We start from the raw sequence: 22,887 nt of genomic DNA, 5'->3' as shown, positions 1-22,887 counted from the left end.
AAAATCCCAGTTTCAAAATACGGAGCCTATGATTCTTCCTACTGTTTCAAATAATGTAATTGAACACAGCCTGTTTTTCCAGGGTGAGCAAAGGCCAGACAGATGGGGCACATGCTTTACCTTTTTCCAGAAGCAAGTGGACAATATCTGCATAACCTTTCCAGGCAGCGGCGTGCAAAGCTGTGTCTCCCAACTTGTTCTATGGTGATTTAAAAAGAGAAAGCAGCATTTTAAAAAGAGACGGTGGGTCGAATTCAGGTTTACTCCAAGCAAACTCAAAGTGAGAACAAGTTATAAAGTCATATAAAGTTCCCAAGAGAGAAAGGAGACTCAAGGGATGAGAGAAAAGTCATTTGGGGGGAGGGGATGGATGAAAGAGGAGAAACGGACGTGGCAGAGCAGAGGGAAACACCAGGAGGGAGCAAGCAGACCTGCCCCTGCAAACCTGGCAAGAAATCAGGCCCTGGCGATGCCCGGAGACACTGAAACGAGCGTGAGGCACGGGACTGGACACAAGAGTACTGGGTGAAAGTGTTTATAGAAATAATCAGGGGCGCCTGGGTGAGTCAGTCGGTTAAGCATCTGACTCTTGATTTGGGCTCAGGTCATGATCTCCTGGTTCGTGCGACCGAGCCCCATGTCGGGCTCGGTGCTGACAGTGGGGAGCCTGCTTGGGATTCTCTCTCTTCCATCTCTCTCGGCTCTTCCCCAGCTCGCGCACTCTCTCTCAAAATAAATAAACATTAAAAAAAAAAAGTAATTAGATCACCTTCCTCTCTCCTTGCTGCCAGGTGACCCAGCGCGGATGGCAGGATGACCCTGTCGAAAAATGAACCAGGTAGCTTCCAAGCTCAGGGGACTCGGGTGCAAGGGAAGGTGGCAATAAGGCCAGGAACTAAAAGTGGTGGGTGAGCTGAGACACCTACAAATTGAGCGGTAAGACTCCTCTCCCAGCTGCCTTTACCTACCCTGCTGCCCCAGTGTATACAGCCTAGCACCTGCAGGCAGAGAGCTGGAGGACAACCCTCCGGTGGAGGTGAATAGCCCCGCATGTGGAGGGGGAGAGCATACTCACGCTGACATCTGGGGATAACCCAGCACAACAGCCAGGACCTTTCCACCTCACCCTACAGAGAAGCCCACAGCCAGTAAGCCCCATGTGCATGCAGAACTTCCAGTCACCCTTAAACATGACTGGAGACACGAAGATACTAGGTATTTGAGGAAAGCCTCTCATATTTGAGAGAAGATTAAAACAAAACGAATGGATCTCAGAGGGAAAAGACACAGTACAGCGAATGGCAGGAAAGGTTTTAAAAAGCTGTAATTAATATAGTCAAGATACAACATGATATGCAGCATCATGCAACAAGAAAAGAAGCTATTTGAAAGCAATAATCAGGGGCGCCTGGGTGGCGCAGTCGGTTAAGCGTCCGACTTCAGCCAGGTCACGATCTCGCGGTCCGTGAGTTCGAGCCCTGCGTCGGGCTCTGGGCTGATGGCTCAGAGCCTGGAGCCTGTTTCCGATTCTGTGTCTCCCTCTCTCTCTGCCCCTCCCCCGTTCATGCTCTGTCTCTCTCTGTCCCAAAAATAAATAAACGTTGAAAAAAAAAATTAAAAAAAATAAATAAATAAAAGCAATAATCAGCAGGGCACCTGGGTGGCTCAGTCAGTTAAGCGTCTGACTTCAGCTCAAGTTATGACTTGGCCATTCATGAATGTGAGCCCCGCGTCAGGCTCTCTGCTGTCAGTACAGAGCCTGCTTCAGATCCTCTGTCCCCCCACCCGCCAAAAATAAGTAAAAAGAAGAAACATTTAAAAAAGAAAGCAATCATGAGAGTAAAAGAGCTTATAAGTAGACAAAATTCTAAGATGCTGCCCAAGATCCCCGCCCCCAGGGGATCCACCCCCTGTAATATTCCTCCCCCTCAAGTATGTATGAGACTAATGAATATAATAGGATATCACTCCCATAATGCAGTTTCTAATCAGTTGACATTGAGTTCATCAAAAGAGAGATTATACTGGGTGGGCATGACAGGCAGACGGGCCCTTTCCCAAAGGTATAGCTTCAGAAACACAATCTCCTAGTGACCTTAAGGAAGAAAGCAAACAGCCATGTTGTGAAATGTCAACGGAGAGGGGTGATCTCTGAAAGCTGAGGTCCAGAGCACTGCAGGTGCAAGAAACTCAATCCCGCCGGCAACCCGAACGAACCTGCAATGAGATCTGAGCTCCAGATGAGAACCTGCTTCTGGCCAATACCGTGACTCTGGCCCGTGAGACCCTGAGCAGAGAGCCCAGCTCTGCCATGCCCAGAATTCTGGCTTACAGAACGTATAAGGTAAATGCGTGTTGTTTTAAGCAGCTAAGCTTGTGGGTTATTTGTCACATAGCAATAGAAAACCTAGGACATTGAGGAATTAAAAAGGTAACCAAAATAAAACATAAAGCTAAGAAAATCTTGGGGTGCCTGGGTGGCTCAGTTGGTTAAGTCTTGATTTCTGCTCCAGTCGTGATCTCATGGTTGGTGAGTTCGAGGCCCGAGTAGGGCTCCACGCTGACAGCACAGAGCCTTCTTGGGATTCTCAATCTCTCCCTCTCTCTGTGCCCCTCCCCTGCATACTCTTTCTCAGTTTCTCTTTCTCTCTCTCTCTCTCAAAATAAACACATAAACTTAAAAAAAAAGGTAAAAAATCTCTGAGAAAAACTAAAATAACTGGAGACTCAACAAGAGGTCCAACCTAACTACTGGTGGGCATTCCAGAACCAAAGAATAAAGACAATGGTCAATAAAAACTAGAAAAGAAACAGTAGACCCTTTCAGGCTGAGAGAGTCCAACACCTTTACTGGGAAGAAACACGCTGAAGCATATTAAGAAATTTTAGAACATCAAGGACAGGGTAATGATTCTAAGCAACAAAAAAGCAGATCACACACAAAAGAATGGGAATCAAAATGGCATCAAACTTCTCAAGAGCAATCCTAAAAACCGGAATACCATAGAGCCTTGCCTGCGAAATTCTGACGAAAATCATTTTCAACCTAGAATTCTGTCAGCCAAATAATCAATCCCTAGGTCCCCTTTCTTAGGAATCTTCAAGGATGTTCTTCAACAAAAGGAGGAAAACACGGAATCCAGAAAAGTGAAGACACACCCCGGGAGAAAGGCGACAGTAAAGAGACGCTCAGAGCAGGGATCGAGGATGAGGGCTTCGGGAAGTACCATTCCAGGGAGAAAAAAGAAAGTACATCAAGAGAACGTTAAACAGTGTGGGAATCTTAATGAGATACAAAAACCAAAAACCAGCGAGGGGCTCCTGGGTGGCTCAATCGGTTAAGTGTCCAACTTAGGTCATGATTTCATGCCACCTGAGTTTGATCCCTGCACTGGGCTCTGCACGGACAGGGTAGAGCCTACTTCGGAGTCTCACTCTCTCCTCTCTCTCTCTGCCCCTCCCCGACTCATGCTTTCTCTCTGTCTCAAGATAAATAAACCTCCAAAAAAAAATTCTCAGCAAAATAAAGGTCAAGAAGTACAGAAACAAAAGTTATACAAGCAGCGAGCAGTATTTAAACATTTAAATAGCCATAATACTTGTAAGCATCATAGAGTAATATAACCAAAAACTATGATATGATACGTGGGGCAGACCAGAGGAACAAAGGGTGGGCACTGGCAGATCAGAGTTGGGGCAGCTGATGAGCTTCAACCTTCAGATGGGGCACTGAAATATTTATGAAGATGATGACTTAGGGGACAGCCCCATAAGCATCTTCCTTACTAACATGAAGGCAAGAGTTAAGAGCTAAACGCTGAGAGAGTGACATATGAGAAGGAACATGGTAGGTGTTTTGGGCTTTATACAATTTGGACTTCGGTACAACGGTGCATTTTTAATGATGCACTTCTACTACTTGGATTAAAAACTGTATGAAAGATAATAAATGGGAAAAGGTCCGTTCAAGGCACAAAGAGAGGACTTTCCATGCCCATAAGCCACACCACGAGAACAAGGCAGGTGTGTTAAGTGACCACCAACTTCCGCATAAGCGATCTTACCTGTTGGTTCAGTTCAATGTTTGGTTGAGTAAACAGCATCTCCACTATATCTGAAATAGAAAAGGTATTTTTCAAGAGTGCAAAGGAAAAGGCTGACAAGACTAGGCATAATCATTTTAAAAAGAGGATTGATTCTTTAGAAGAATCTTCAAAAAAATCCTTGCAACAAATTTGTTAAAATTTACGTAAATACAAGACTTAAGAACCTAAAAAGTAGAATTATCTAAGGAAAAACTGTGTTCCAATAATTTGGCTTTTGCATTTTTCACATGGCAACTATTATAGAAATATCTCTACATTCACCATGACACTTTATAGTCATTTAACGAATCTGCGTTTGTTAGCTAAAATGAGATCGGCTTCTTTTGGGGAAGAGCCACGAACTGTCCTCTGGCTATGCTGTTTAGTTTGTTGGGTGCTCTTTCTCACTGCTGTCGTATTTATTTTGTGTGTGTGTTGTAGGGAGAGGGGGAAAGAGAGTGGATGTGGCAGATTTGGGGTCAGGCTGAAACAGATCTAGAAATTCCATTTGTTGTATTACTGGTTGCAACTGAGAAGGCTGCCCACTCAACCACTAACTGACACAAATGCTGTCCTTGCCCTGAATGTAACAGCATACATTAAACATTCATGTAAACCATGAAAACATGTCTTGGGAAAAGCTAAGCTAGAGCAGCAGGCAGAGTAGTCACTTCTGCCCCTTTCTTCTGTCAGATTAGATAGTGGGGTTTGTGTTGACATGACTATGGTTTTCCTGTAACCTCTCCAAGCTCAAGAGAGGAAAGGAAGTTCCCACTCTTTCAAGTGAGAGAGGTCCATGCAGTGAGCATCCTACCTACTGTTTTCCAGACCTCCCAGAGCAAGGTTTTGGCCGATCTTCTACAGGATGTGAAAAGCATAATTTTTGTTTCATTTCTGTAAACCCCGCTCCCCCACCTGAAGCACATTTTCAGCAGCATGGACATCGACGGTAATGAACAGAACATAGTACCTTTGTGGCCCCCGTGGCAGGCCCAGTACAGGGCAGTGCTTCCAGCTTTGTCTAAGCCATTCACACCGACTCGGTTGTCCAAACACTCTCTTAACCAGCTCAAGTTACCTGAAAAAGTTTTACGTTTATAAAAGCACAAGAAAGAGGGTTTTGTTTTGCTTTGAAATCCATTTCATCCTCCATACATTTCCACCTAGAATGGATTTAGTCAGCAAATCTGAAATTAAGACCTCCTCAGTAATGCATTCATTATGGTACATTTTCACTCCCAACATATTAATGAAAAGCCTTAACAACAATTTGCGGTGGGGAGGGGGTGGTGAGGGGAGGTAGAGTAGGAATGGCTTAAGGGACACGAATTATTTGTCACAGTTCTGGGAAGCCCAGAATCAAGGCGCCAGCAGATTCAGTGTCTGGTAAGAGCCTACTTCCTGGTTCATAGACGCTGTCTTTCCACCCCTTCAACAGAAAGAACAGAGTGAGAGAGTTCTTCTGGGGTCTCTACCAGCTCCCTTCATGAGGGCAGAGCCCTCATAACCTAACCACCTGCCGAAGTCCCTACCTCCAAATACCGCCACATTGGGGTTGAGTTTCGACATGTGAATTTTCAGGGGACACAAACATTCAATTGATGGTATACATGGGTTGGTACACATACACTAAACAGTGTGTATGAAACTGATGAAGTAACGAATAAGCTTGATAGATTGTACAACAACAATTTTTAATGGTAGGTTAATGGGAGGAGTTGCCTACATGAGTCTACTTATGGTAGTCTTACTCTGTAAAAGCTACCTACATGTAATTTTTTGCTTCGTGAAATCCTGGAACTTGGGGGAAAAAAACAGTCAAACCTAAGAACAAGTAGATAATACTCAAATTCATATGAAATGCATCTTAAAATCAGTTCTTATAAGAAAATAAGAAAACAAATGCTAAATAACCTACTCAAAGTTGCTGCTCTCATATGTTAAAATTTAACTATTAATTTAAAATCCTTTGGCTAATGTCCTAAATATCTAACTTACAAATAATTTTTTCTTTCTTTCTTTCTTTCTTTCTTTCTTTCTTTCTTTCTTTCTTTCTTTCTTTCTTTCTTTCTTTCCCTCCCTCCCTCCCTCCCTCCCTCCCTCCCTCCCTCCCTCCCTCCCTCTCTCTCTCTCTCTCTCTCTCTCTCTCTCTCTTTCTTTCTTTCTTTCTTTCTTTCTTTCTTTCTTTCTTTCTTTCTCCCTTCAAGTTTTTATTTAAATTCCAGTTATTTAGGGGCTCCTGGGTGGCTCAGTCAGTTAAGCATCCAACTCGATTTCGGCTCAGGTCATGATCTCACAGTTTATAAGCTGAAGCCCCACATCAGGCTCTGTGCTGACAGCTCAGAGCCTAGACCCTGCTTCAGATTCTGTGTCTCCCTCGCTCTCTGCCCCTCCCCCTTCATCTTCTCGCTCTCTCTTTCTCTCTCTCTCTCTCTCTCTCTCTCTCTCTGCACTTCCCCAGCTCATGTGCTCTCTCTCTCTCCTTCTCAAATATAAACATTAAAAAAAATTTAAAGAAGAAAAACAAGATAGAGCCCCCCAAACGAGGCCCACCCCTGTTGCTCTGTCCCTCCCCAACTCCATCCTTACCCCACACACTTGTCCTATACCAATACCCTCCTAAATGCTTTATCCCCAGGAAGCCTCCACCCCACTGCCCTCCAGTGACTCATGCTGGCCTCTACAGCCTGTTTAACTCAAACATAACTTCCACTGCTGTGCTTCTGACACCATCTTATAACGATCTGTTACACACATCTCTCTCCTGCCGGACTCTGAGCTCTGGGCGTCACAGACCATGCCTTTCAGCTTACCACTGAGCGCGGGGTACATAAAGTACTCAGAAGTGTTTGGTGGCTGACATTTTTAATTAAAAATTAAAAATTAAGGGGCGCCTGGGTGGCGCAGTCGGTTAAGCGTCCGACTTCAGCCAGGTCACGATCTCACGGTCCGTGAGTTCGAGCCCCGCGTCAGGCTCTGGGCTGATGGCTCAGAGCCTGGAGCCTGTTTCCGATTCTGTGTCTCCCTCTCTCTCTGCCCCTCCCCCATTCATGCTCTGTCTCTGTCTGTCCCAAAAATAAATAAACGTTGGAAAAAAAAAATTAAAAAAAAAAAAATTAAAATCGCAGGGGCACCGGGCTGGCTCAGTTGGTAGAGCACGTGACTCTTGATCTCAGGGTTGTGAGTTGGAGCCCCACATTGGGATGTAGAGATTACTTAAGAAAACTAAAAAAAAAAAAAAAAAAAAAAAAAAAAATTAAAATCACTTCTCTTTCTAGGGTGATAGTGGAACAGAGACTGCCTCTGGGGGAGGCAGGGGTTAACTGGAACTTTCTCAGATGACAGAAATGTTCTAGCTCTTGATCCGGGTGTTGGTTACATGGGTGTGCACGTTTGTCAAACTGGGGCACCCTGGTGGCTCAGTCGGTTAGGTTAACCCTCCAACTTCGGCTCAGATCATCATCTCATAGGCTGTGAATTCAAGCCTCACATTGGGCTCTCTGCTCTCAGTGTAGAGCCTGTTTCAGATCCTCTGTCCCCCTCTCTCTGCCCGTTCCCCACTTGAGCTTGCTCTCTCTCTCTCTCTCTCTCTCTCTCAGAAATAAATCAACATTAAAAAAAAAAGTCATCAAACCATATAATTAAGATCTGTGTGTGTTACTGTACACAGCACTGCGTATCCCAATGAAAAACAATCACACCTACCTCTTTTTGCAGCTTCGTGCAATGGATTGTCAATGGATTCTGCCTGCTCGGCCACTAGATTGAAAAGAGAAAGTGCAAACCCAACAGTGAGCACACTGCCCAAATGACTCACGGAAGCCACCTGGCAGTCCCCAGCCACGGCCCTCACCACACAGCATCCCTTCCAATGTGGATTGAAAAAGTAGCAGAAAAGCAAACCGATGTTTCCCACTTTAAAAGAAGCTGAATTATCTGTGAAATGAAAGCAAAGCTAAGCAGTAAGGCAACACCACAGCAATTAAGAGGAAGTATAAACAAAAACAAACGCGGCAATTAACTGGAAGCAAAAACAAACAGATCCGTGGCCTGCATACCAGTATACTCAAGGATGCAATAAACGCAGTCACAAACAGGCAAAAGAAAACATCTGATGTTCAATTTTACATTCTGTAAAAACACCCTACTTGAAGACGGCTGAAAATAACTGTTTCCCTCGTGTGTGCGCATGTGGGGGGCACGCGGGAGGGGGAAACAGTTTGCCTCCTTTATTTACCGAGGGCAATCGGCACACCTACCTGCCTCTAAGGAAGGTGTGTTCTCAGTTGTCCTGGAAGCAGGAGTATGATCACCTGAAGACTGTGGTTCAAAACAGACTTCAGACCCACCCCCTCCCGCCCTAAAGAGCTGTACCCGGACACTCCCTTGGCCACTGGGGATCCAAAGCAACAGAAGAACTACATGCTCAGTGTCTATGCCTGGCTGAAGTGGAGTGCATGGTGGAGGGAGAATGGGGATTTCAAAGGTTAGAAGAATGTAGAACTGCTTCTTTTTTTTTTTAACATTCATTTTTGACAGACAGAGCATGAGTCGGGGATGCGCAGAGAGGGAGGGAGACACAGAATCCAAAGCAGGCTCCAGGCTCTGAGCTGTCAGCACACAGCCAGACGCGGGGCTCGAACCTACAAACCACAAGATCATGACCTGAGCTGAAGTCGGACGCTTCACCGACTGAGCCACCCAGACGCCCCACAAGTCTTTTTTAACCCAGAACGGTATCGCCTTTAAATTTTTTTTTTAACGTTTATTTATTATTGAGAAACAGAGAGAGACAGAGCATGAGCATGGGAGGGGCAGAGAGAGGAGGAGACACAGAATCCAAAGCAGGCTCCAGGCTCCAAGCTGTCAGCACTGAGCCTGACACAGGGCTTGAACTCATGAACCGCAAGATCATGACCTGAGCCGAAGTCAGACGCTTAACTAACTGAGCCACTCAGGTATCCCCTTTAGACCAGGGCAAGTGGGGTCCCTGTGTTGGGCCCCAAACCTCAGCTCTCACTTCCCCTCCCCTTCCCCTCGTCCCCTCCTGGCTCCCCTGGCGTTGCAGTGCCTTCCTTGAAATTTTCAGTCTTCTGCCAGTGCTTAGAACTGCTGCCTGATGCCAGCCCCACTGATCTAGGGATTCATCGAATGCTGAAGTCAAAGGAACCTTGGGAAGTGATTTAAATCAAACCTCTCATTATACAGTCCCGGGGACAGCAGTTAAGTGCCTTCACCAAAGCCCCTTGTTATTAAGAAGTGGAAGAAAAAGGATTAAAATCCTGTTTGCCAATCCTGTGCTCTTTTTACTTTACTTTGCTGTTTTCTACATAAGTACTTTTGTCTGTTTGTCCCTCTCCCAACTAGAAGTGGCTTTGATGACGGGGCATGAGGCAGGCTAAGGGGCAAAGCACAAGCTAGCAACCCCCACCCCCACCCCAGCTGAGATTGTGTGATGTTCTTTGGACACTCCCAGCTACCCAAGGACAAAGGAAAGGGGTTTAAGTGCTTGCCATGGTGACATGGGAAACTAAGGTAAATTGAATTCCCTTACTGACAAGTCCTTGAGACCGAGAGTGACCTCCCTCTGGGAGCTCAGCTGCCTTGATGATGACACTTTGTTAGGAGCAAAAGAGAACCTCAGCTGAACATTGTCCCAACCTCGAGGATCCTGTGAGTCCTTTATCTCAACTGCCCGAGGATATATGCTGGCAATCATGCTCCAAGTTTATGGCCCCCAATAGGCACCTGAAGGGACTCGTGTCTGAGGTTTTATTAAACAGTGATAAACGGTGTTTCCCTAGCAACAGCTAGTCCCTCAAGGTCCTAGAAACGTTGCTTCCAGAATTCCTTAGAGACTTACTCTATCCCTGACCCTGTCCCAACCTGGTATATAAGGAGTTACCCGTCACAACCCTAGCACAGCTCTTCCTGCCCATGGGACCTGTCTCCATGCTTTAATAAAATCACCATTTTTGCACCAAAGACGTCTTCAAGAATTCTTTCTTGGCCATTGGTTCCGGACCCCACAAACCCCTCATCACCCCAAAACGTCATTAGCTTCACGGCAGGGGCCACATCTCACTACTCAAGCCCCTCCAACTGCCTTGATACCTGATAATGAACATAACTGCCCCACACGTGAATTAACAAGGCAGGGTCACTTCATCCCAAAAGAAAAGGCTAGGCTAAGAAACAAATCCGTGAGATGTGGTTTAACAGCAATAAATAAATTAAATAAATAAATAAATAAGCAAAAAGAAAGAAAGAAAAAAATATTCTAAGAGTTGAATAAGGGAGAGCCACAAGCATTTCTTTCTTTGGAAACCCTGGGTTCTATCAAGAGTGCTACAATGCATTTTCTTAAGCCAAAGAATCCCGTTCAAGTACCTCCAGTGTGCATTACCATTTAATTGACAAGAGGTTCACGGAGTAGAAAACATCCTACGTTGGCAATGACTCCACCGATTTTGCAGCCACAGCAGCAAGCAGAAAGCCCCAGGAACCCTCTAGAGAACTGAACGTGCAAAGAGCATACCCAAAGCAAAACCACCACAGCCCTGCTTACCATAGTTGCTTGGGATTAGTCCAGTCTTGCCTTTGGAGGTGCCTTTCCACCAATTGGTATCACTCTAGTGAAAGAAGAGTTCAATTAAGTGGCACCAAATCCAGTTTACAGTCAATCACTTTTAAAACTGTTTGGCTCACAGAGTGCGCCTGCTCTACAAAATGTCCATCAGTCCTCGTCACACTGACCAAGCTTCCTCACCCCTACTTATGGATGTCCATTCCCCTTATCGTTAAAGTACAAATATACACACATAAGCCTGCAACAAACACAATACACTTCATCGCAGAGCCTCAACAATCGCACAAATCAGAGAGTATATGGAAGAGAAGAACAGAATTACATTTAGTTTAAACTAGCCATAGAATTTTTTTGTCCAGAGTCTAGTTTCTCCAAGCTTCATGATTTTTTTTTTTTTTCTAAAGATCACTTTATTTCACCTTTCTTTTTTGGGAAACTTTATTTTGGAAAAACTCACACCTATAAAAAGTAAAAAGAACAGTATAATACGCTTACATACACTCATCTCCCAACTGCATAAATTATTTCCTCGTGGCCAGTATCATTCCATATATTTCCACCACAACTTCCCTCTCCTTCAGATTATTTTGAAGCAAACTGTAGACATTATATCATCTGTACATATTTCAGTACATATTCCTCAAAGATAAGGATTTTTTTCCAAAGACATTATCACAGCTTAAAATTTATTTCAATAATTTCTTACTACCATCAAATATCTAGATCAAGGCCCAAAATTTCCAGTTTGGAATCCAGTTTTTCACAATTGGGAATCCAAATAAGGGCCATACAATACGACTGATTGATTTGCCTCTTTTCTTTTAGTCTCCTCCAAGTTTTAAAACAAATTTTTTTTTAAATTTTTTTAACGTTTATTTATTTTTGAAAGACAGAGAGCATGAGCAGAGGAGGAGCAGAGAAAGAGGGAGCAGGATCTGAAGCAGGCTCCAGGCTCTGAGCTGTCAGCACAGACCCAGATGTGGGGCTTGAACTCATGGACCAAGAGATCATGACCTGAGCCAGTCGGACGCTTAACCAACTGAGCCACCCAGGTGCCCCTCCCTCCATTTTTTTTTTTCACTTCTTCATAATACACTTGTTGAAGAAGTCAGAAACCAGTTTATTTGTTCTGCTGAGTTTCAAACAGTCTAGATTTTACCTATCGCATCCCTGTGTTATCAAAAATGTGTTCTTCTGTTCCCCATATTGCCTAGAAATCGGTCATTAGTTCTAAAGGTTTAATTAGATTTAGATTCAATTTTTTGGGCAAGACTATCTCATAGGTAGTATTGATGTCTTCCACCAGGAGACAAATAATGTCTGGTGGTCTCTCTTTTTGTAATGTTAGTTAGCTGCTGGTATACATTAGCTGGATTCATTATTTCCTAGGGGTTGCAAAACCGTGACATTCTATCATGCCTTTTTCATTTAAACAGTTAGGATATCAGGGTGCCTGGGTGGCTCAGTCAGTTAAGTGCCTGACTTCGGCTCAGGTCACAATCTCATGGTTCCTGGGCTCGAGCCCCGCATCGGGCTCTGTGCTGACAGCTCAGAGCCTGGAGACTGTTTCAGATTCTGTGTCTCCCTCTCTCTCTGCCCTTCCCATGCTCATGCTCTCTCTCTCTCTGTCTCTCAAAAATGAATAGATGTTAAAAAATAAAATAAGATTAAAAAAAATAAACAATTAGAATCTCTCTTTAAAGAAAAATTTTCCCTCATCAACTTTCAGGTTACGCAGAGACAAAGTTCACAGAGAAAAGGCAGATCAATGCTAATTATTTTCCTTAACTGAAGTTGTCAGAAGACAAAGTTGGTTCCCTAGCATCCCCTCGGGGTGAAGAATTATGATGATGGGATTTCTGAAGTATCATTAGGAGCTTGTGAATTTAAACATCACAAATGCGTTTCAATTCTTGGGGACTGTTGTCCTGGTTGACTGCTCAAATTGTCCCACCTTTGACTAGTGACACCCTCTTCAACTTAGTTCCTGTCTTTCTAGGAACTAGAAAGTTCTGTCTTTGGAGGCTTCCTGGCTTCCTAATAACGCAGAGTTCTGGGATTATCTTGTACCTCTGCTGCCCCCAACCTGATAATAGCTATTTCTCAAAAGAGCCTTGTTCCTTTTCCTTTGAATGCAAATAATACATTATTATTGGGTTCGTCTTTTTTTTTTTTTTCTAGGCCTTTTCAAAGGACAGAGCAGGACATATTTTTTATTTTATTTTAGATAAAATACAACATGCTTGCAATACAAATGCAGAGCTAGAGGATTTTTACTTAACCTCGTTGATCTTTCATGTGTGTATCTTTTGTTGCAGGCTGAAAAATCCCAATTTTCAGTATCACAGACCTAACGACTCATTTGCTCTAAACCACAATGTACGTGCAGTGATCTCAGAATAGCAATGCCACCGCTTCTGCAACAAGATCAGGACTGAAAACAGTTTACAACTGTTTTTTCTTGCCAGTCCTTTTTGTCCTTCCCGGGGATCTGACCGGGGATGTTCAGTCGAACTGCTGAGGTTTAATGTGACTTGGGACAGCTTCTTTCTGTGTGATTATGCCATTTACCTGCGTATCATTAACTTCATTTGATTCACTCTGCTTTTAAATTTCAGGGTTTGCTTTTCACCATTTAACTTAATTTTATAACTATGCAAAAGTGTACATCACTCCAAAGTCAGATCTCCAAAACAAGGAGATTTCTTAAAAGTCTATAGGTTCCATCTATGTTCCCTCTACCCTTTTTTTCCTTCCCTGCCATAGAAGAAACTATTTTTAAATTTTTACTTTATGATTTCTCCTTTGATTTTTTTGTTTTAAGTTGAAGAAAATAGTTATACATATAACCTCTCTTAGATAAATAAGGCATACTATCCATATCTTTTTACTTTGTCTTTTTCCACTTAAAGTACTCCATAATAGCATTTAGAGATAGTCCTCATTATTTTTTATAGCTGCATAATACTCTGTCTGTGGATATACCGAAGTTTTTTCAACCATTTTCCAAGTGGTGGACATAAAGGCTACTTCCAATTTTATGCTATTATTACAGATTGTACTAAAATGAACAAACTCAGGTGTATATATTTCTGTACAGACACAGCTTTAAATAATGTACAATATTACAGCTACACAAAATAGTCTTATGCATCTTTAGTTGATATGTGGTATTACAAAATATTAGCTAGACTTACCATGTCAGTAATGTAGATAATATCACCCTCCTCGAAGTACAATTCATCTGGCTGAAAGAAAAAAATAGAGTGTGACTTCATGTGATTTTTCATGAATTAGAATCCAATGATTATGATAACAATTGTATGAATTTCCAATCTTAATGTGCCTTGTAGACAATGTGGCTTTTATATACTTAAGTCCACACACATACCACATAACAATACTCTACTGACAAACTAAAACGTGTAGAAAACTGAATTTTTCCTGGGAGGAACTTCCAAGAATTCCATATACAACATATAAGAATTCCTCCCTATGCACACATCTTTTATATTCTTCCACAATGAAAGCAAGGCATTTTTGTATCAAAATAGAATATTAATAAAACTTCATCCTTGTAAATGTTCTAAAAGGTGGTATGTATTTTTTCATAAACGGATACATGTCTAGAACTTAAAACCATGAAAACCAGCCAGAGGCTTGGCTCTCATCTAAATGATTAGGCTTCAATCCTTAAACACTTTCAGATCAACATCTGCTACCTGCTTATTTTGACAAAAACCATTACCCTATCTCTTCATGTTCAGAGAGAATGAACATTTTTTTTTTTTCAACGTTTATTTACTTTTGGGACAGAGAGAGACAGAGCATGAACGGGGGAGGGGCAGAGAGAGAGGGAGACACAGAATCGGAAACAGGCTCCAGGGTCCGAGCCATCAGCCCAGAGCCTGACGCGGGGCTCGAACTCCCGGACTGCGAGATCGTGACCTGGCTGAAGTCGGACGCTTAACCGACTGCGCCACCCAGGCGCCCCTGAACATTTTATATATAAGAATAGTTGGTACATAATTCAACCATTAATAAGGTTGAAGAGGTGGAATAAAGGAAGCAGGAACTCAGCCAGTCCAGACCACAGGCAGCTCTCAGGGGTTAGTGGATTATACAGGCAATAAGTGCTCTGGCTTGTACCAGCCAAATGGCCTGCAAATCTCCGAATTAAAGCCAGCTGCTCTAATTAAGCACCTTTTTTTCTATCAGTACATAGCACTTACCAGCATGACTTTATGCCTCTACAGGACAGTGCCTATTAGGATCAATTTTCAGATACTGGGAAATATTTACATTGTCATGTTGAGTGAAAAATGTGGAGCACAAAATTTCATATAGGATAAGATCACAAGTAGGCATGAAATATGCATAAAAATTTTTTCCAAATCTTCTATCATGAGCATGTATTACTTTCATAATTTTGGCTGGAAAACTATTTTTGAAAAGGGCTTTGATATCTCTGATTATCACTACCGTTCCATACAAACGAAAGTTATGTTGGTGAAGCAAATTATTTCATCCATTCATTTTTCCATGTCTTTATCTCCTGTCTCAGTAGCACTGGGGCGGTAAATGTGACTCAGAGCTATTAATTTATTTAGTTTCAAAGCTGATCTATATTATCATTATAACTATTTCCTCCTGAATATAAATGAAGACTATAGCAGCTATATCATGCTTTAAGCAACTCAGACACTTAAATGCATTCAAATACAAAAAGTACCAAATGACAATCAATGATACTAAAAAAAAAATGGCTGAGTTCCTTTAAAAGGTGCTTCCTGAGAGCTACATTTACAACTGATTGACCGAGTCTAGACTTAGACACAGCATGAGCTCTGTAAAATTAGTAGAACCTATTAGACTTGATGACATAGAGTTTAGTATTATTTCAAACAGGCATTTAGGGCAAAAAAAGTAAAGCCTTCTAAGATCTTCTCTCATCTTTCTCTATAATGTTCTGATGATCTGTGAGCAATAAACTACCAATATGCAATGAATATAGCAAGTAATTAGGGCAACAAACTATTTCTTTTAGTTATTTCCCTGCCACCAACTGGATCACTCCCAGAGAGGCTGGAAAGGGTACGCATTCCTCACCAAGCACCCTAGCTACACAGAGCGGCCATCCCCGTAATAGTAAGGTTGGCCTCTGCTGGCAATTTTAACACCACTGGAGTGTACCTCCTTGACATGACAACAAGTGTTAGGAGGAGAGACTGAAGTTGAATGGAAGGCAGTAAGGAAAACAGAACATATGTGAAAACTTAGTATTTTTTCTGGAGGGACTCTGAGTTTCCTGAAATTTCAAAAGACTTCAATGGCTTGAAGAGCTAGCTCTCTGGTGTTAGAGCCATTCTGAGCCATTTTCACCCGGTAACTCTCCAAGATCTAACCTTGCCCACTTATGCCTAATAAGGGCGATTTCATCAAAGTTAAAGATCATCTCTACCTACGATGTTAGTCTCCTTCTAAAATCACAAAAGTCAAGTTTGCCTAAATTTCCATATTTGATAAATCCATTCACCCTTCAAAGAAAAAGGCATATTTTGAAAAAAGTGCTTGAACAAAGAGCTTAAAAAAAAAGCACGTGCACAAAAATCCCTGTGATTGGTCCTTCTTAAAAAAAAAAAAAGAAAAAAAGGAATAAAGCCCAGAACAATGGAAAGTAAGTGCTTAATGGGCTGAGGCTTTTCTTTTGGGAAGATGAAAATGTTTTGGAACTAAGGTGGTGGCTGTACAACGTTGTGAATGTACTAAATGCCACTGAATTGCCCACTTTAAAATAGCTGGTTTTGTTATGCGAATTTTTACCACAATTTTTAAAAAGGCAACTTAAAACAATAAAATAAAGATAAACTTAAGGGCAATAAAGCCAAGAGCAGTTAAAACTCTTAATGTTTTTGAACATTGCTTCGGTTTGTAAAATAATGGCTGCTGTTCAACAGTGGTGCCTACCACAAGCCACCCAGTAGGTGAGGCTTGTTTTTCAACTGAGCAACAGACCTCGATTTCAGTCGGGGGGGGGGGGGGGAAGAAAACAAGGGCTCACCATTTTTGCCTCCTGAGAAAGGACAGTGGACAGTTTATTCTCTTTTTAATCGATAGCTTCCAGACGTATAATGCTACTTCCCAAAAAATATCTTCTTCCAAAGAAACCAGGGCAGTTTTTCCTAACCTAGCAAAGGAGGCGGTCTACCAAATTCTTCAGACTGTCGATGGCAGTAAACTTGATCTTAAAACTGGATTGTACCTACGATATTCACACTTTCCTAAAGGAAAGTGCTTGCAGGGCCCTTAACGTAAATGGTTTGATGAGGGTCTGCTTTTAAATTGCTGGCATCATATTCACGGAACAGAAATGGGAACACAGTGACACAATCAAGTAAGCACTTTCTTTCCAGTTTGTTCTTTGGTTTCCAAACACATTCCTCTTTTCCTCTCTCCTTGAAGAACCACAAGGTATCAGAACAAGGAAACAGTTGGCCCTGGAATGTTAGAGCAATGAGTACAAATTTGGTAATATACGTTCTCATTCCTCTTCCATATCTTCTTGGTAACGTAGGATTCCTGAGGCATTAATCTTGTGGGTTTATGAAAATATGTGTTCTGTGGACATTGTTAAAGAGACGATAATGTAGTTTTGAAGCTTTTCAGATTTGCCAACCTGAAACCCCAAGAATTAATAAAAAGATCTTTAAAAAACAAATCCTCCACGGATGTTCTCATTTAACACTGTGTAGTACTATCATGTGCCAGGCCCTAGTCTGGACACTTAAAAATATCAACCAATTTAATCCCCACCAGCAACGCCGGGAGGCGGGTGTTCCTCTCATCAGCACGCTGTAGATGAGAAACTCGTCCAAGGCCACAGAGCAGGTACGTGGCAGATGCCGGACTTGACCCATGACGGTCAGACTCCGGAGTCTGCTCTTCACCAGCACCTGTGCTTCCTCTCTCACACAAGAGTTCGTGCAGGGCCATTCCTGCTCATCACGGTGTCATGACCAGGTGAAAAGGTGGTGGCCACGTTTGCCCCCCCCCTCCCCCCCCCCATAACGAAGCACAAAACCAACACCAGCACCTGACACTTGCAAAGCACGCTCCGCCTCCCTTACCCATCACAGCAACCCACGAGGGCAGGGCTGGAACACGGGCATAATCTCCATTTCATAACCAGGCTCAGAGGGCTGCGGAAGAGCTGGCCACAACTCACACAGTTAAGGGAGTGGCAGGGTTGGCTCCGATTTCAGCTTCTGGAATCCCATTCTGGGGCGCCTGCATCTACACAGAGTGCTACGAAGCCCTAGCGAAGCCCAGAAAACACGACATGACGGCGCGGGGTCCTGCCGGTTTCCCTTGAGAAATCAGTACACAGCCAGCACCCAGAAAATGCTGTTCTCTATCAGCACATCTAGACACTGGTCTGTCCAGTCCAGCCAGGTCTCTGTGTGAGACTTTACTGGACTGAGGATTAGGCAAGAATTAAGAACCAAACAGGCATGGGTGGTGCCAGGACTACCCTGCCTCCAAGCCTGACAGAAGGGAAATGGGGTGGTAGGAAGAACCAGGAGTGACAAAATGCCCAGTGTTCTACCTGTTCTGTGGATCACCGAGACTAGTGCTGTCTCTGTATGGCCTGAGGACAGAAGAGGGGTGACAAGCTGGCGCCAGGCCTCCCTGGGGTGCGGCGCTTGTCGGCAAGTGTCCCGCAGAGTCCAGCTCAACCCTTCCATCCTGCCTGGCCCCCCGTGACACTGAGGAGGCCAGGTCGGTTCAGGATGTAGCAGGGGACAGCTGTCCCTCCAGAGGAGATGGCTACTGAGTGATATGGGAGAGAGAGACGCAACTGAAATTCCCTCTTCGTCCAACACAAATTCTTATTCAGGAAAAGAAATGTGAAACTAAACTAGCTCTGTACTAGCCCGACACGGAGCTCGAACTCATGAACCGTAAGATCATGACCTGAGCTGAAGTCAAGAGTCGGATGCTTAACCAACTGAGCCACCAGGCGCCCCAATAATAACTAAGATTTTTGAAAAACAGTAGCGAGATTCCATCCTGGAGCAGAGTTGGATGTGAATTAAAATAATAAGTCGACCAATCGAAACTATTTGCTAAATGTCTATGAATACAGCGACCACTACTCCTCCTTAGAGTAACAGCAGCTTCACACAGTTAATCACACCGAATCTCACCTAAGTCTCATTAAAACCCTATGAGATTACTGTTATTTTCACTTCACAGAGGAGCACACTGAGGCACAGATGTTAGGGAATTTCTGACTTTCCCAGGCCACATAGATGCTAAAGAGGCGGCGTGGGTCCTAAAACTTACGGCCAGCTCTGAACAGCCTTGTCTTCTGCTGCCCTCCTAGACACGTGCTGGTGAGCAGGACTGAAATGCCAAGTGCGTAAGTTCAGAGTGGGGAGAGGCACCCCACTCTTAGCTGGGTTAATCAGAGAGTCTTCATGGAAAAGGAAGTATGGTCATGGTATTAGAGCCTAGAGAGAGGCAATACCATGAGTCTAGAGATGGGTTCTACAGTGCATCACATCCAGACTGGAATGGTCCAAGAAAGGGAAGGAGCAGAGAGAGGACTGGGGGGCTGGAAAGGGGCTGGCTCACAGGGACTCTCTCCTACGTCAAATCGAGTTGAAGCAGGTGATGGGATCAAAGCCACATTTTAGCTCTGAAGAATGCAGATGGAATGGGGAGGCTGGAGTTCATGTGCCAGAAGCAAGACAAGGCACAAGAGAACCAAAGGAGCGGGAGGTCAGTGAGAAAGGACAAAGGTGACGACCAACAGGACACTGGGAGGGGAGAGGGTACAATCAGGAGTCCCGTCCCAGTCTCAAACTGAGTACACGCAGGTCCCTTCCTGGAGTGAGGGAGGCTGCTGCGAATCATCGATTCATTGACCAGTCCAGGAGGGCAGCTGATGAGCAACGCCCCCTCCCACACCAACTCATCAACCTCAGGGGTCTTGCAACCTAGGAAACAACTGATTAGGACAATGGGACTCCTTCCTGTGTGCTGGGGACAAACACAAAGACAACAACTTCTGGGCCTCATACTTCCTCACCTTTTTCTGTCCCTCGCCCTCCCTCCAAAATTCGTATGTTCAAGTCCTAACCCTCAATACCTGAGATGTGAGTGTATGTGGAGACAGAGTCTTTTTTTTTTTTTAATGTTTATTTATTTGTTTTGAGAGAGACCACAAGCCGGGGAGGGACAGAGAGAGGGACAGGGAGACACAGAATCTGAAGCAGGCTCCAGGCTCTGAGCTGAAAGCACACAGCCTGACGTGGGACTTGAACTCAGGAGCTGTAAGTCGGACGCTTAACCAACTAGGCCACCCAGGCGCCCTGAGACAGGTTCTTTAAACAGATAATTAAATTAAAATTAGGTCATTAGAGTGAGCCGTAACCTATAATCTGACTGGTGTCCTTTTAAGAAGAACAGATGGGGGGTGGGGGGAGGAGACCAGACTGGAAAACAGACAAGCACGGGGGAAAGACCACATGTGGACACCGGGAGAACGTGACCATCTACCAGTCACGGAGAGACGCTTCAGAAGAAGCCGACTCTGTCAACACCTCAGTGTGACCTCTTGCCTCCAAAATTCTAAGAAAAATTTCTGTCGGTTCAGCTAAGTAGTCTGCAGCACTCAGTTACGGCAGCCCTGGCAAGCTAACGCCCTTCTCGTTCCTTCCCCACCCTCACCGACACGGGAGAGATGCCACTGGGGCTTCCCGGTGAGAGGAATGAAAACCAGAGATCTACCTCTACCCGCCCCCCAACCCCTTTCTTGTTCCAGGAACATCATGTTGATTCAAGGTCATTGGAACACGAGCACACTCCGTATCGGCTGAATTCCCTGCTGCCATTTACTGGTGCTCCCCACGTGCTAGGCTTGAAATACTCACTTCAATCCATGCTCACAGCAAAACTCTGCAGGATGGCTACTGTTATTCCCATTTTCAAACGAGGAAACAGATGGCCACAGGTTAAGGCAATTCGTCGTACACGACAGATTTGGAATCTGAAGGCGGGCCTCAGCCTGACGGCCGTGGACCAACGCTCACTGACACTTGTTCTGTGCTACCTTCTGAGGCGTCCGACTCGGGACGACAGGGTCCAGGACAAGCCCAGACAAAGCCGGCAGAGCCGCCAGCCTCTGGCAGGAAGGTTCACATCTATAGTGAGTAAGGCCACAAAGTCAAGAGAGCAGGTGTTCTTGCTGGGTGTCTCTCTCCTCTGCCTCCTGTCTGGACACCCTGCTCCCCACTCTTGCTCTCCGGGATGGTTCCCCACACCTCAGGGAGAGTGATTCTTCTAAAACTTAGCTAATCGGTCCTGGACTCAAAACCCTCCCATCTTCCGGGACCTGGAGGCCTCAGTGAGGTAAGTGTCCAACTCTTGGTTTCAGCTCAGGTCATGATCTCAAGGTTCATGAGTTCGATCCCCACATCAGGCTCCGTGCTGACAGTCTGGAACCTACTCGGATTCTCTCTCTCTCTCTCCCTCTCTGTCCCTCCCCCACATGCTCTCTCAGTCTCTCTCAAAATAAATAAACAAACTTAAAAAAATTGTTTTAATTAAAAAAAGGGGGGCGCCTGGGTGGCTCAGTCGGTTAAGCATCTGACTTCAGCTCAGGTCATGATCTTGTGGTTCATGAGTTTGAGCCCCGCGTCGGGCTCTATGCTGACAGCTCAGAGTCTGAAGTCTGCTTCAGATTCTGTCTCCTTCTCTCTCTGCCCCTTCCCTATTCGCACTCTGTCTCTCTCTCTCTAAAAAATAAACATAAAACAAAACAAAACTCCATCTTACCCAGGGAAAAATCCAAATGAGCCCTATGAGGCCCTACATGATCTGCCTGCCCTCTCTCTCCGCCCAGCCTCTGTGAACCTATCTCCTAACTCCCTGTTCTTTATACATGACTTTCTAAGCTGCTGCCGTCCCTGCTGTTTCTAGAACCTGCCAAAGACGCTCCTTGCTGTTCCCTTGGCTCTCTCACTTCCCTCAGGTCTCTACTCAATCGTCACCTTCACAGAAAGGCCATCCCCGAACACCCTGCTGAAAATAACACTCTTTTTTCTCCACTAACCTTTTGGCCCTATATGCTCCTTATTTTTCTTCAGAGCACTTACCAGGCCCTCACAGTCATGTTCATTTGTTATCTGTCTCCCCACACTGGGGATGGCAGCTCCATGAGACCACCCTTTCTGTTGATGGGGCACTATCTCCCAGGCCTGGGCCAGGGTCCGACACATAGTAAGTGCTCACTAAATCACGGATGGATGGGTGGATTGATGGATGGACACCAGAAACTGTAACAATGGAGAGTGTACACAGCAGAAACACAGAAAATTGCTGTAGACACAACAAACTGAGGGTTGCTGGAGGGGATGGGGGGGGGAATGGGCTAAATGGGCGATGGGCATTAAGGAGGGCACTTGTGGGTGTTGTATGTAAGTCATGAATCACACAATTCTACTCCTGAAACCAATACCACACTGTATGTTAACTAACTTGAATTTAAATAAAATCTTGGAAAGAAAAACAAAATTGCTCCTGATGGTTGGTAAAAGGTGCCATTATGAAGTGGCCTGAGGTAGAGGGTCAACAGAAAGAACAAAGAAGGCCAGGGCGAGAGTCACAGGAAGGCTGACTGAGATAAGGTCATGTACTTTATATGCAGGCCACTTAGTGATTTTTGAAGCAGGTGGCGTCACCATGCAGGAACAAGCCACACAGGATGGACGACACAAACTCAAGGTGGGGAAGACATTCAGATCAATTCAGGGACTCAGCTTTCACACCTCTGGACCACAGGGAAGTCAATGAACATCCACTCCTATGAATCTTTTACAGCTATCAAAGAAAAGGCCAGAGGAAGTGTCTAAATGAAATCACCTTAGGTTTTTATGCCAGTTTTAAAGTTAAAAACTCAATACTTACAGTTCTGGGTTCAAATGTATAAAGAGCTCTGAACACTTTAACTTGCCCTAAAAGAGAGGGAACAGATAAACACATGATCAATTCTTTCATTTTGTTTACTCTAATTTTTTTTTAATGTTTATTTATTTTTGAGAGAGACAGAGCATGAATGGGGGAGGGTCAGAAAGAGAGGGAGACACAGAATCCGAAGCAGGCTCCGGGCTCTGAGCTGTCAGCACAGAACCCAACACGGGGCTCGAA

General features: G+C 44.3%; 1 protein-coding gene across 1 annotated transcript in view; it reads right to left on the bottom strand.

Annotated features, from left to right (window-relative positions):
- Positions 1–22,887, bottom strand: part of OSTF1 (osteoclast stimulating factor 1) — a 57,605-nt gene that overhangs the window by 8,840 nt on the left and 25,878 nt on the right. Inside the window, exons 2-8 of the mRNA XM_003995417.6 lie at positions 22,648–22,694; positions 13,872–13,922; positions 10,654–10,717; positions 7,791–7,844; positions 5,056–5,163; positions 4,065–4,114; positions 121–199 (exon numbers count right to left, since the gene is read on the bottom strand). Of these exons, the coding sequence (XP_003995466.1) occupies positions 121–199; positions 4,065–4,114; positions 5,056–5,163; positions 7,791–7,844; positions 10,654–10,717; positions 13,872–13,922; positions 22,648–22,694 (453 nt within the window). The remainder of the gene's footprint in view (positions 1–120; positions 200–4,064; positions 4,115–5,055; positions 5,164–7,790; positions 7,845–10,653; positions 10,718–13,871; positions 13,923–22,647; positions 22,695–22,887) is intronic.

Source organism: Felis catus, chromosome D4 (assembly GCF_018350175.1).
Source record: "Felis catus isolate Fca126 chromosome D4, F.catus_Fca126_mat1.0, whole genome shotgun sequence".
Classification (NCBI taxonomy): Eukaryota; Metazoa; Chordata; class Mammalia; order Carnivora; family Felidae; genus Felis; species Felis catus.
This window is presented reverse-complemented; position numbering and strand designations above follow the sequence as displayed.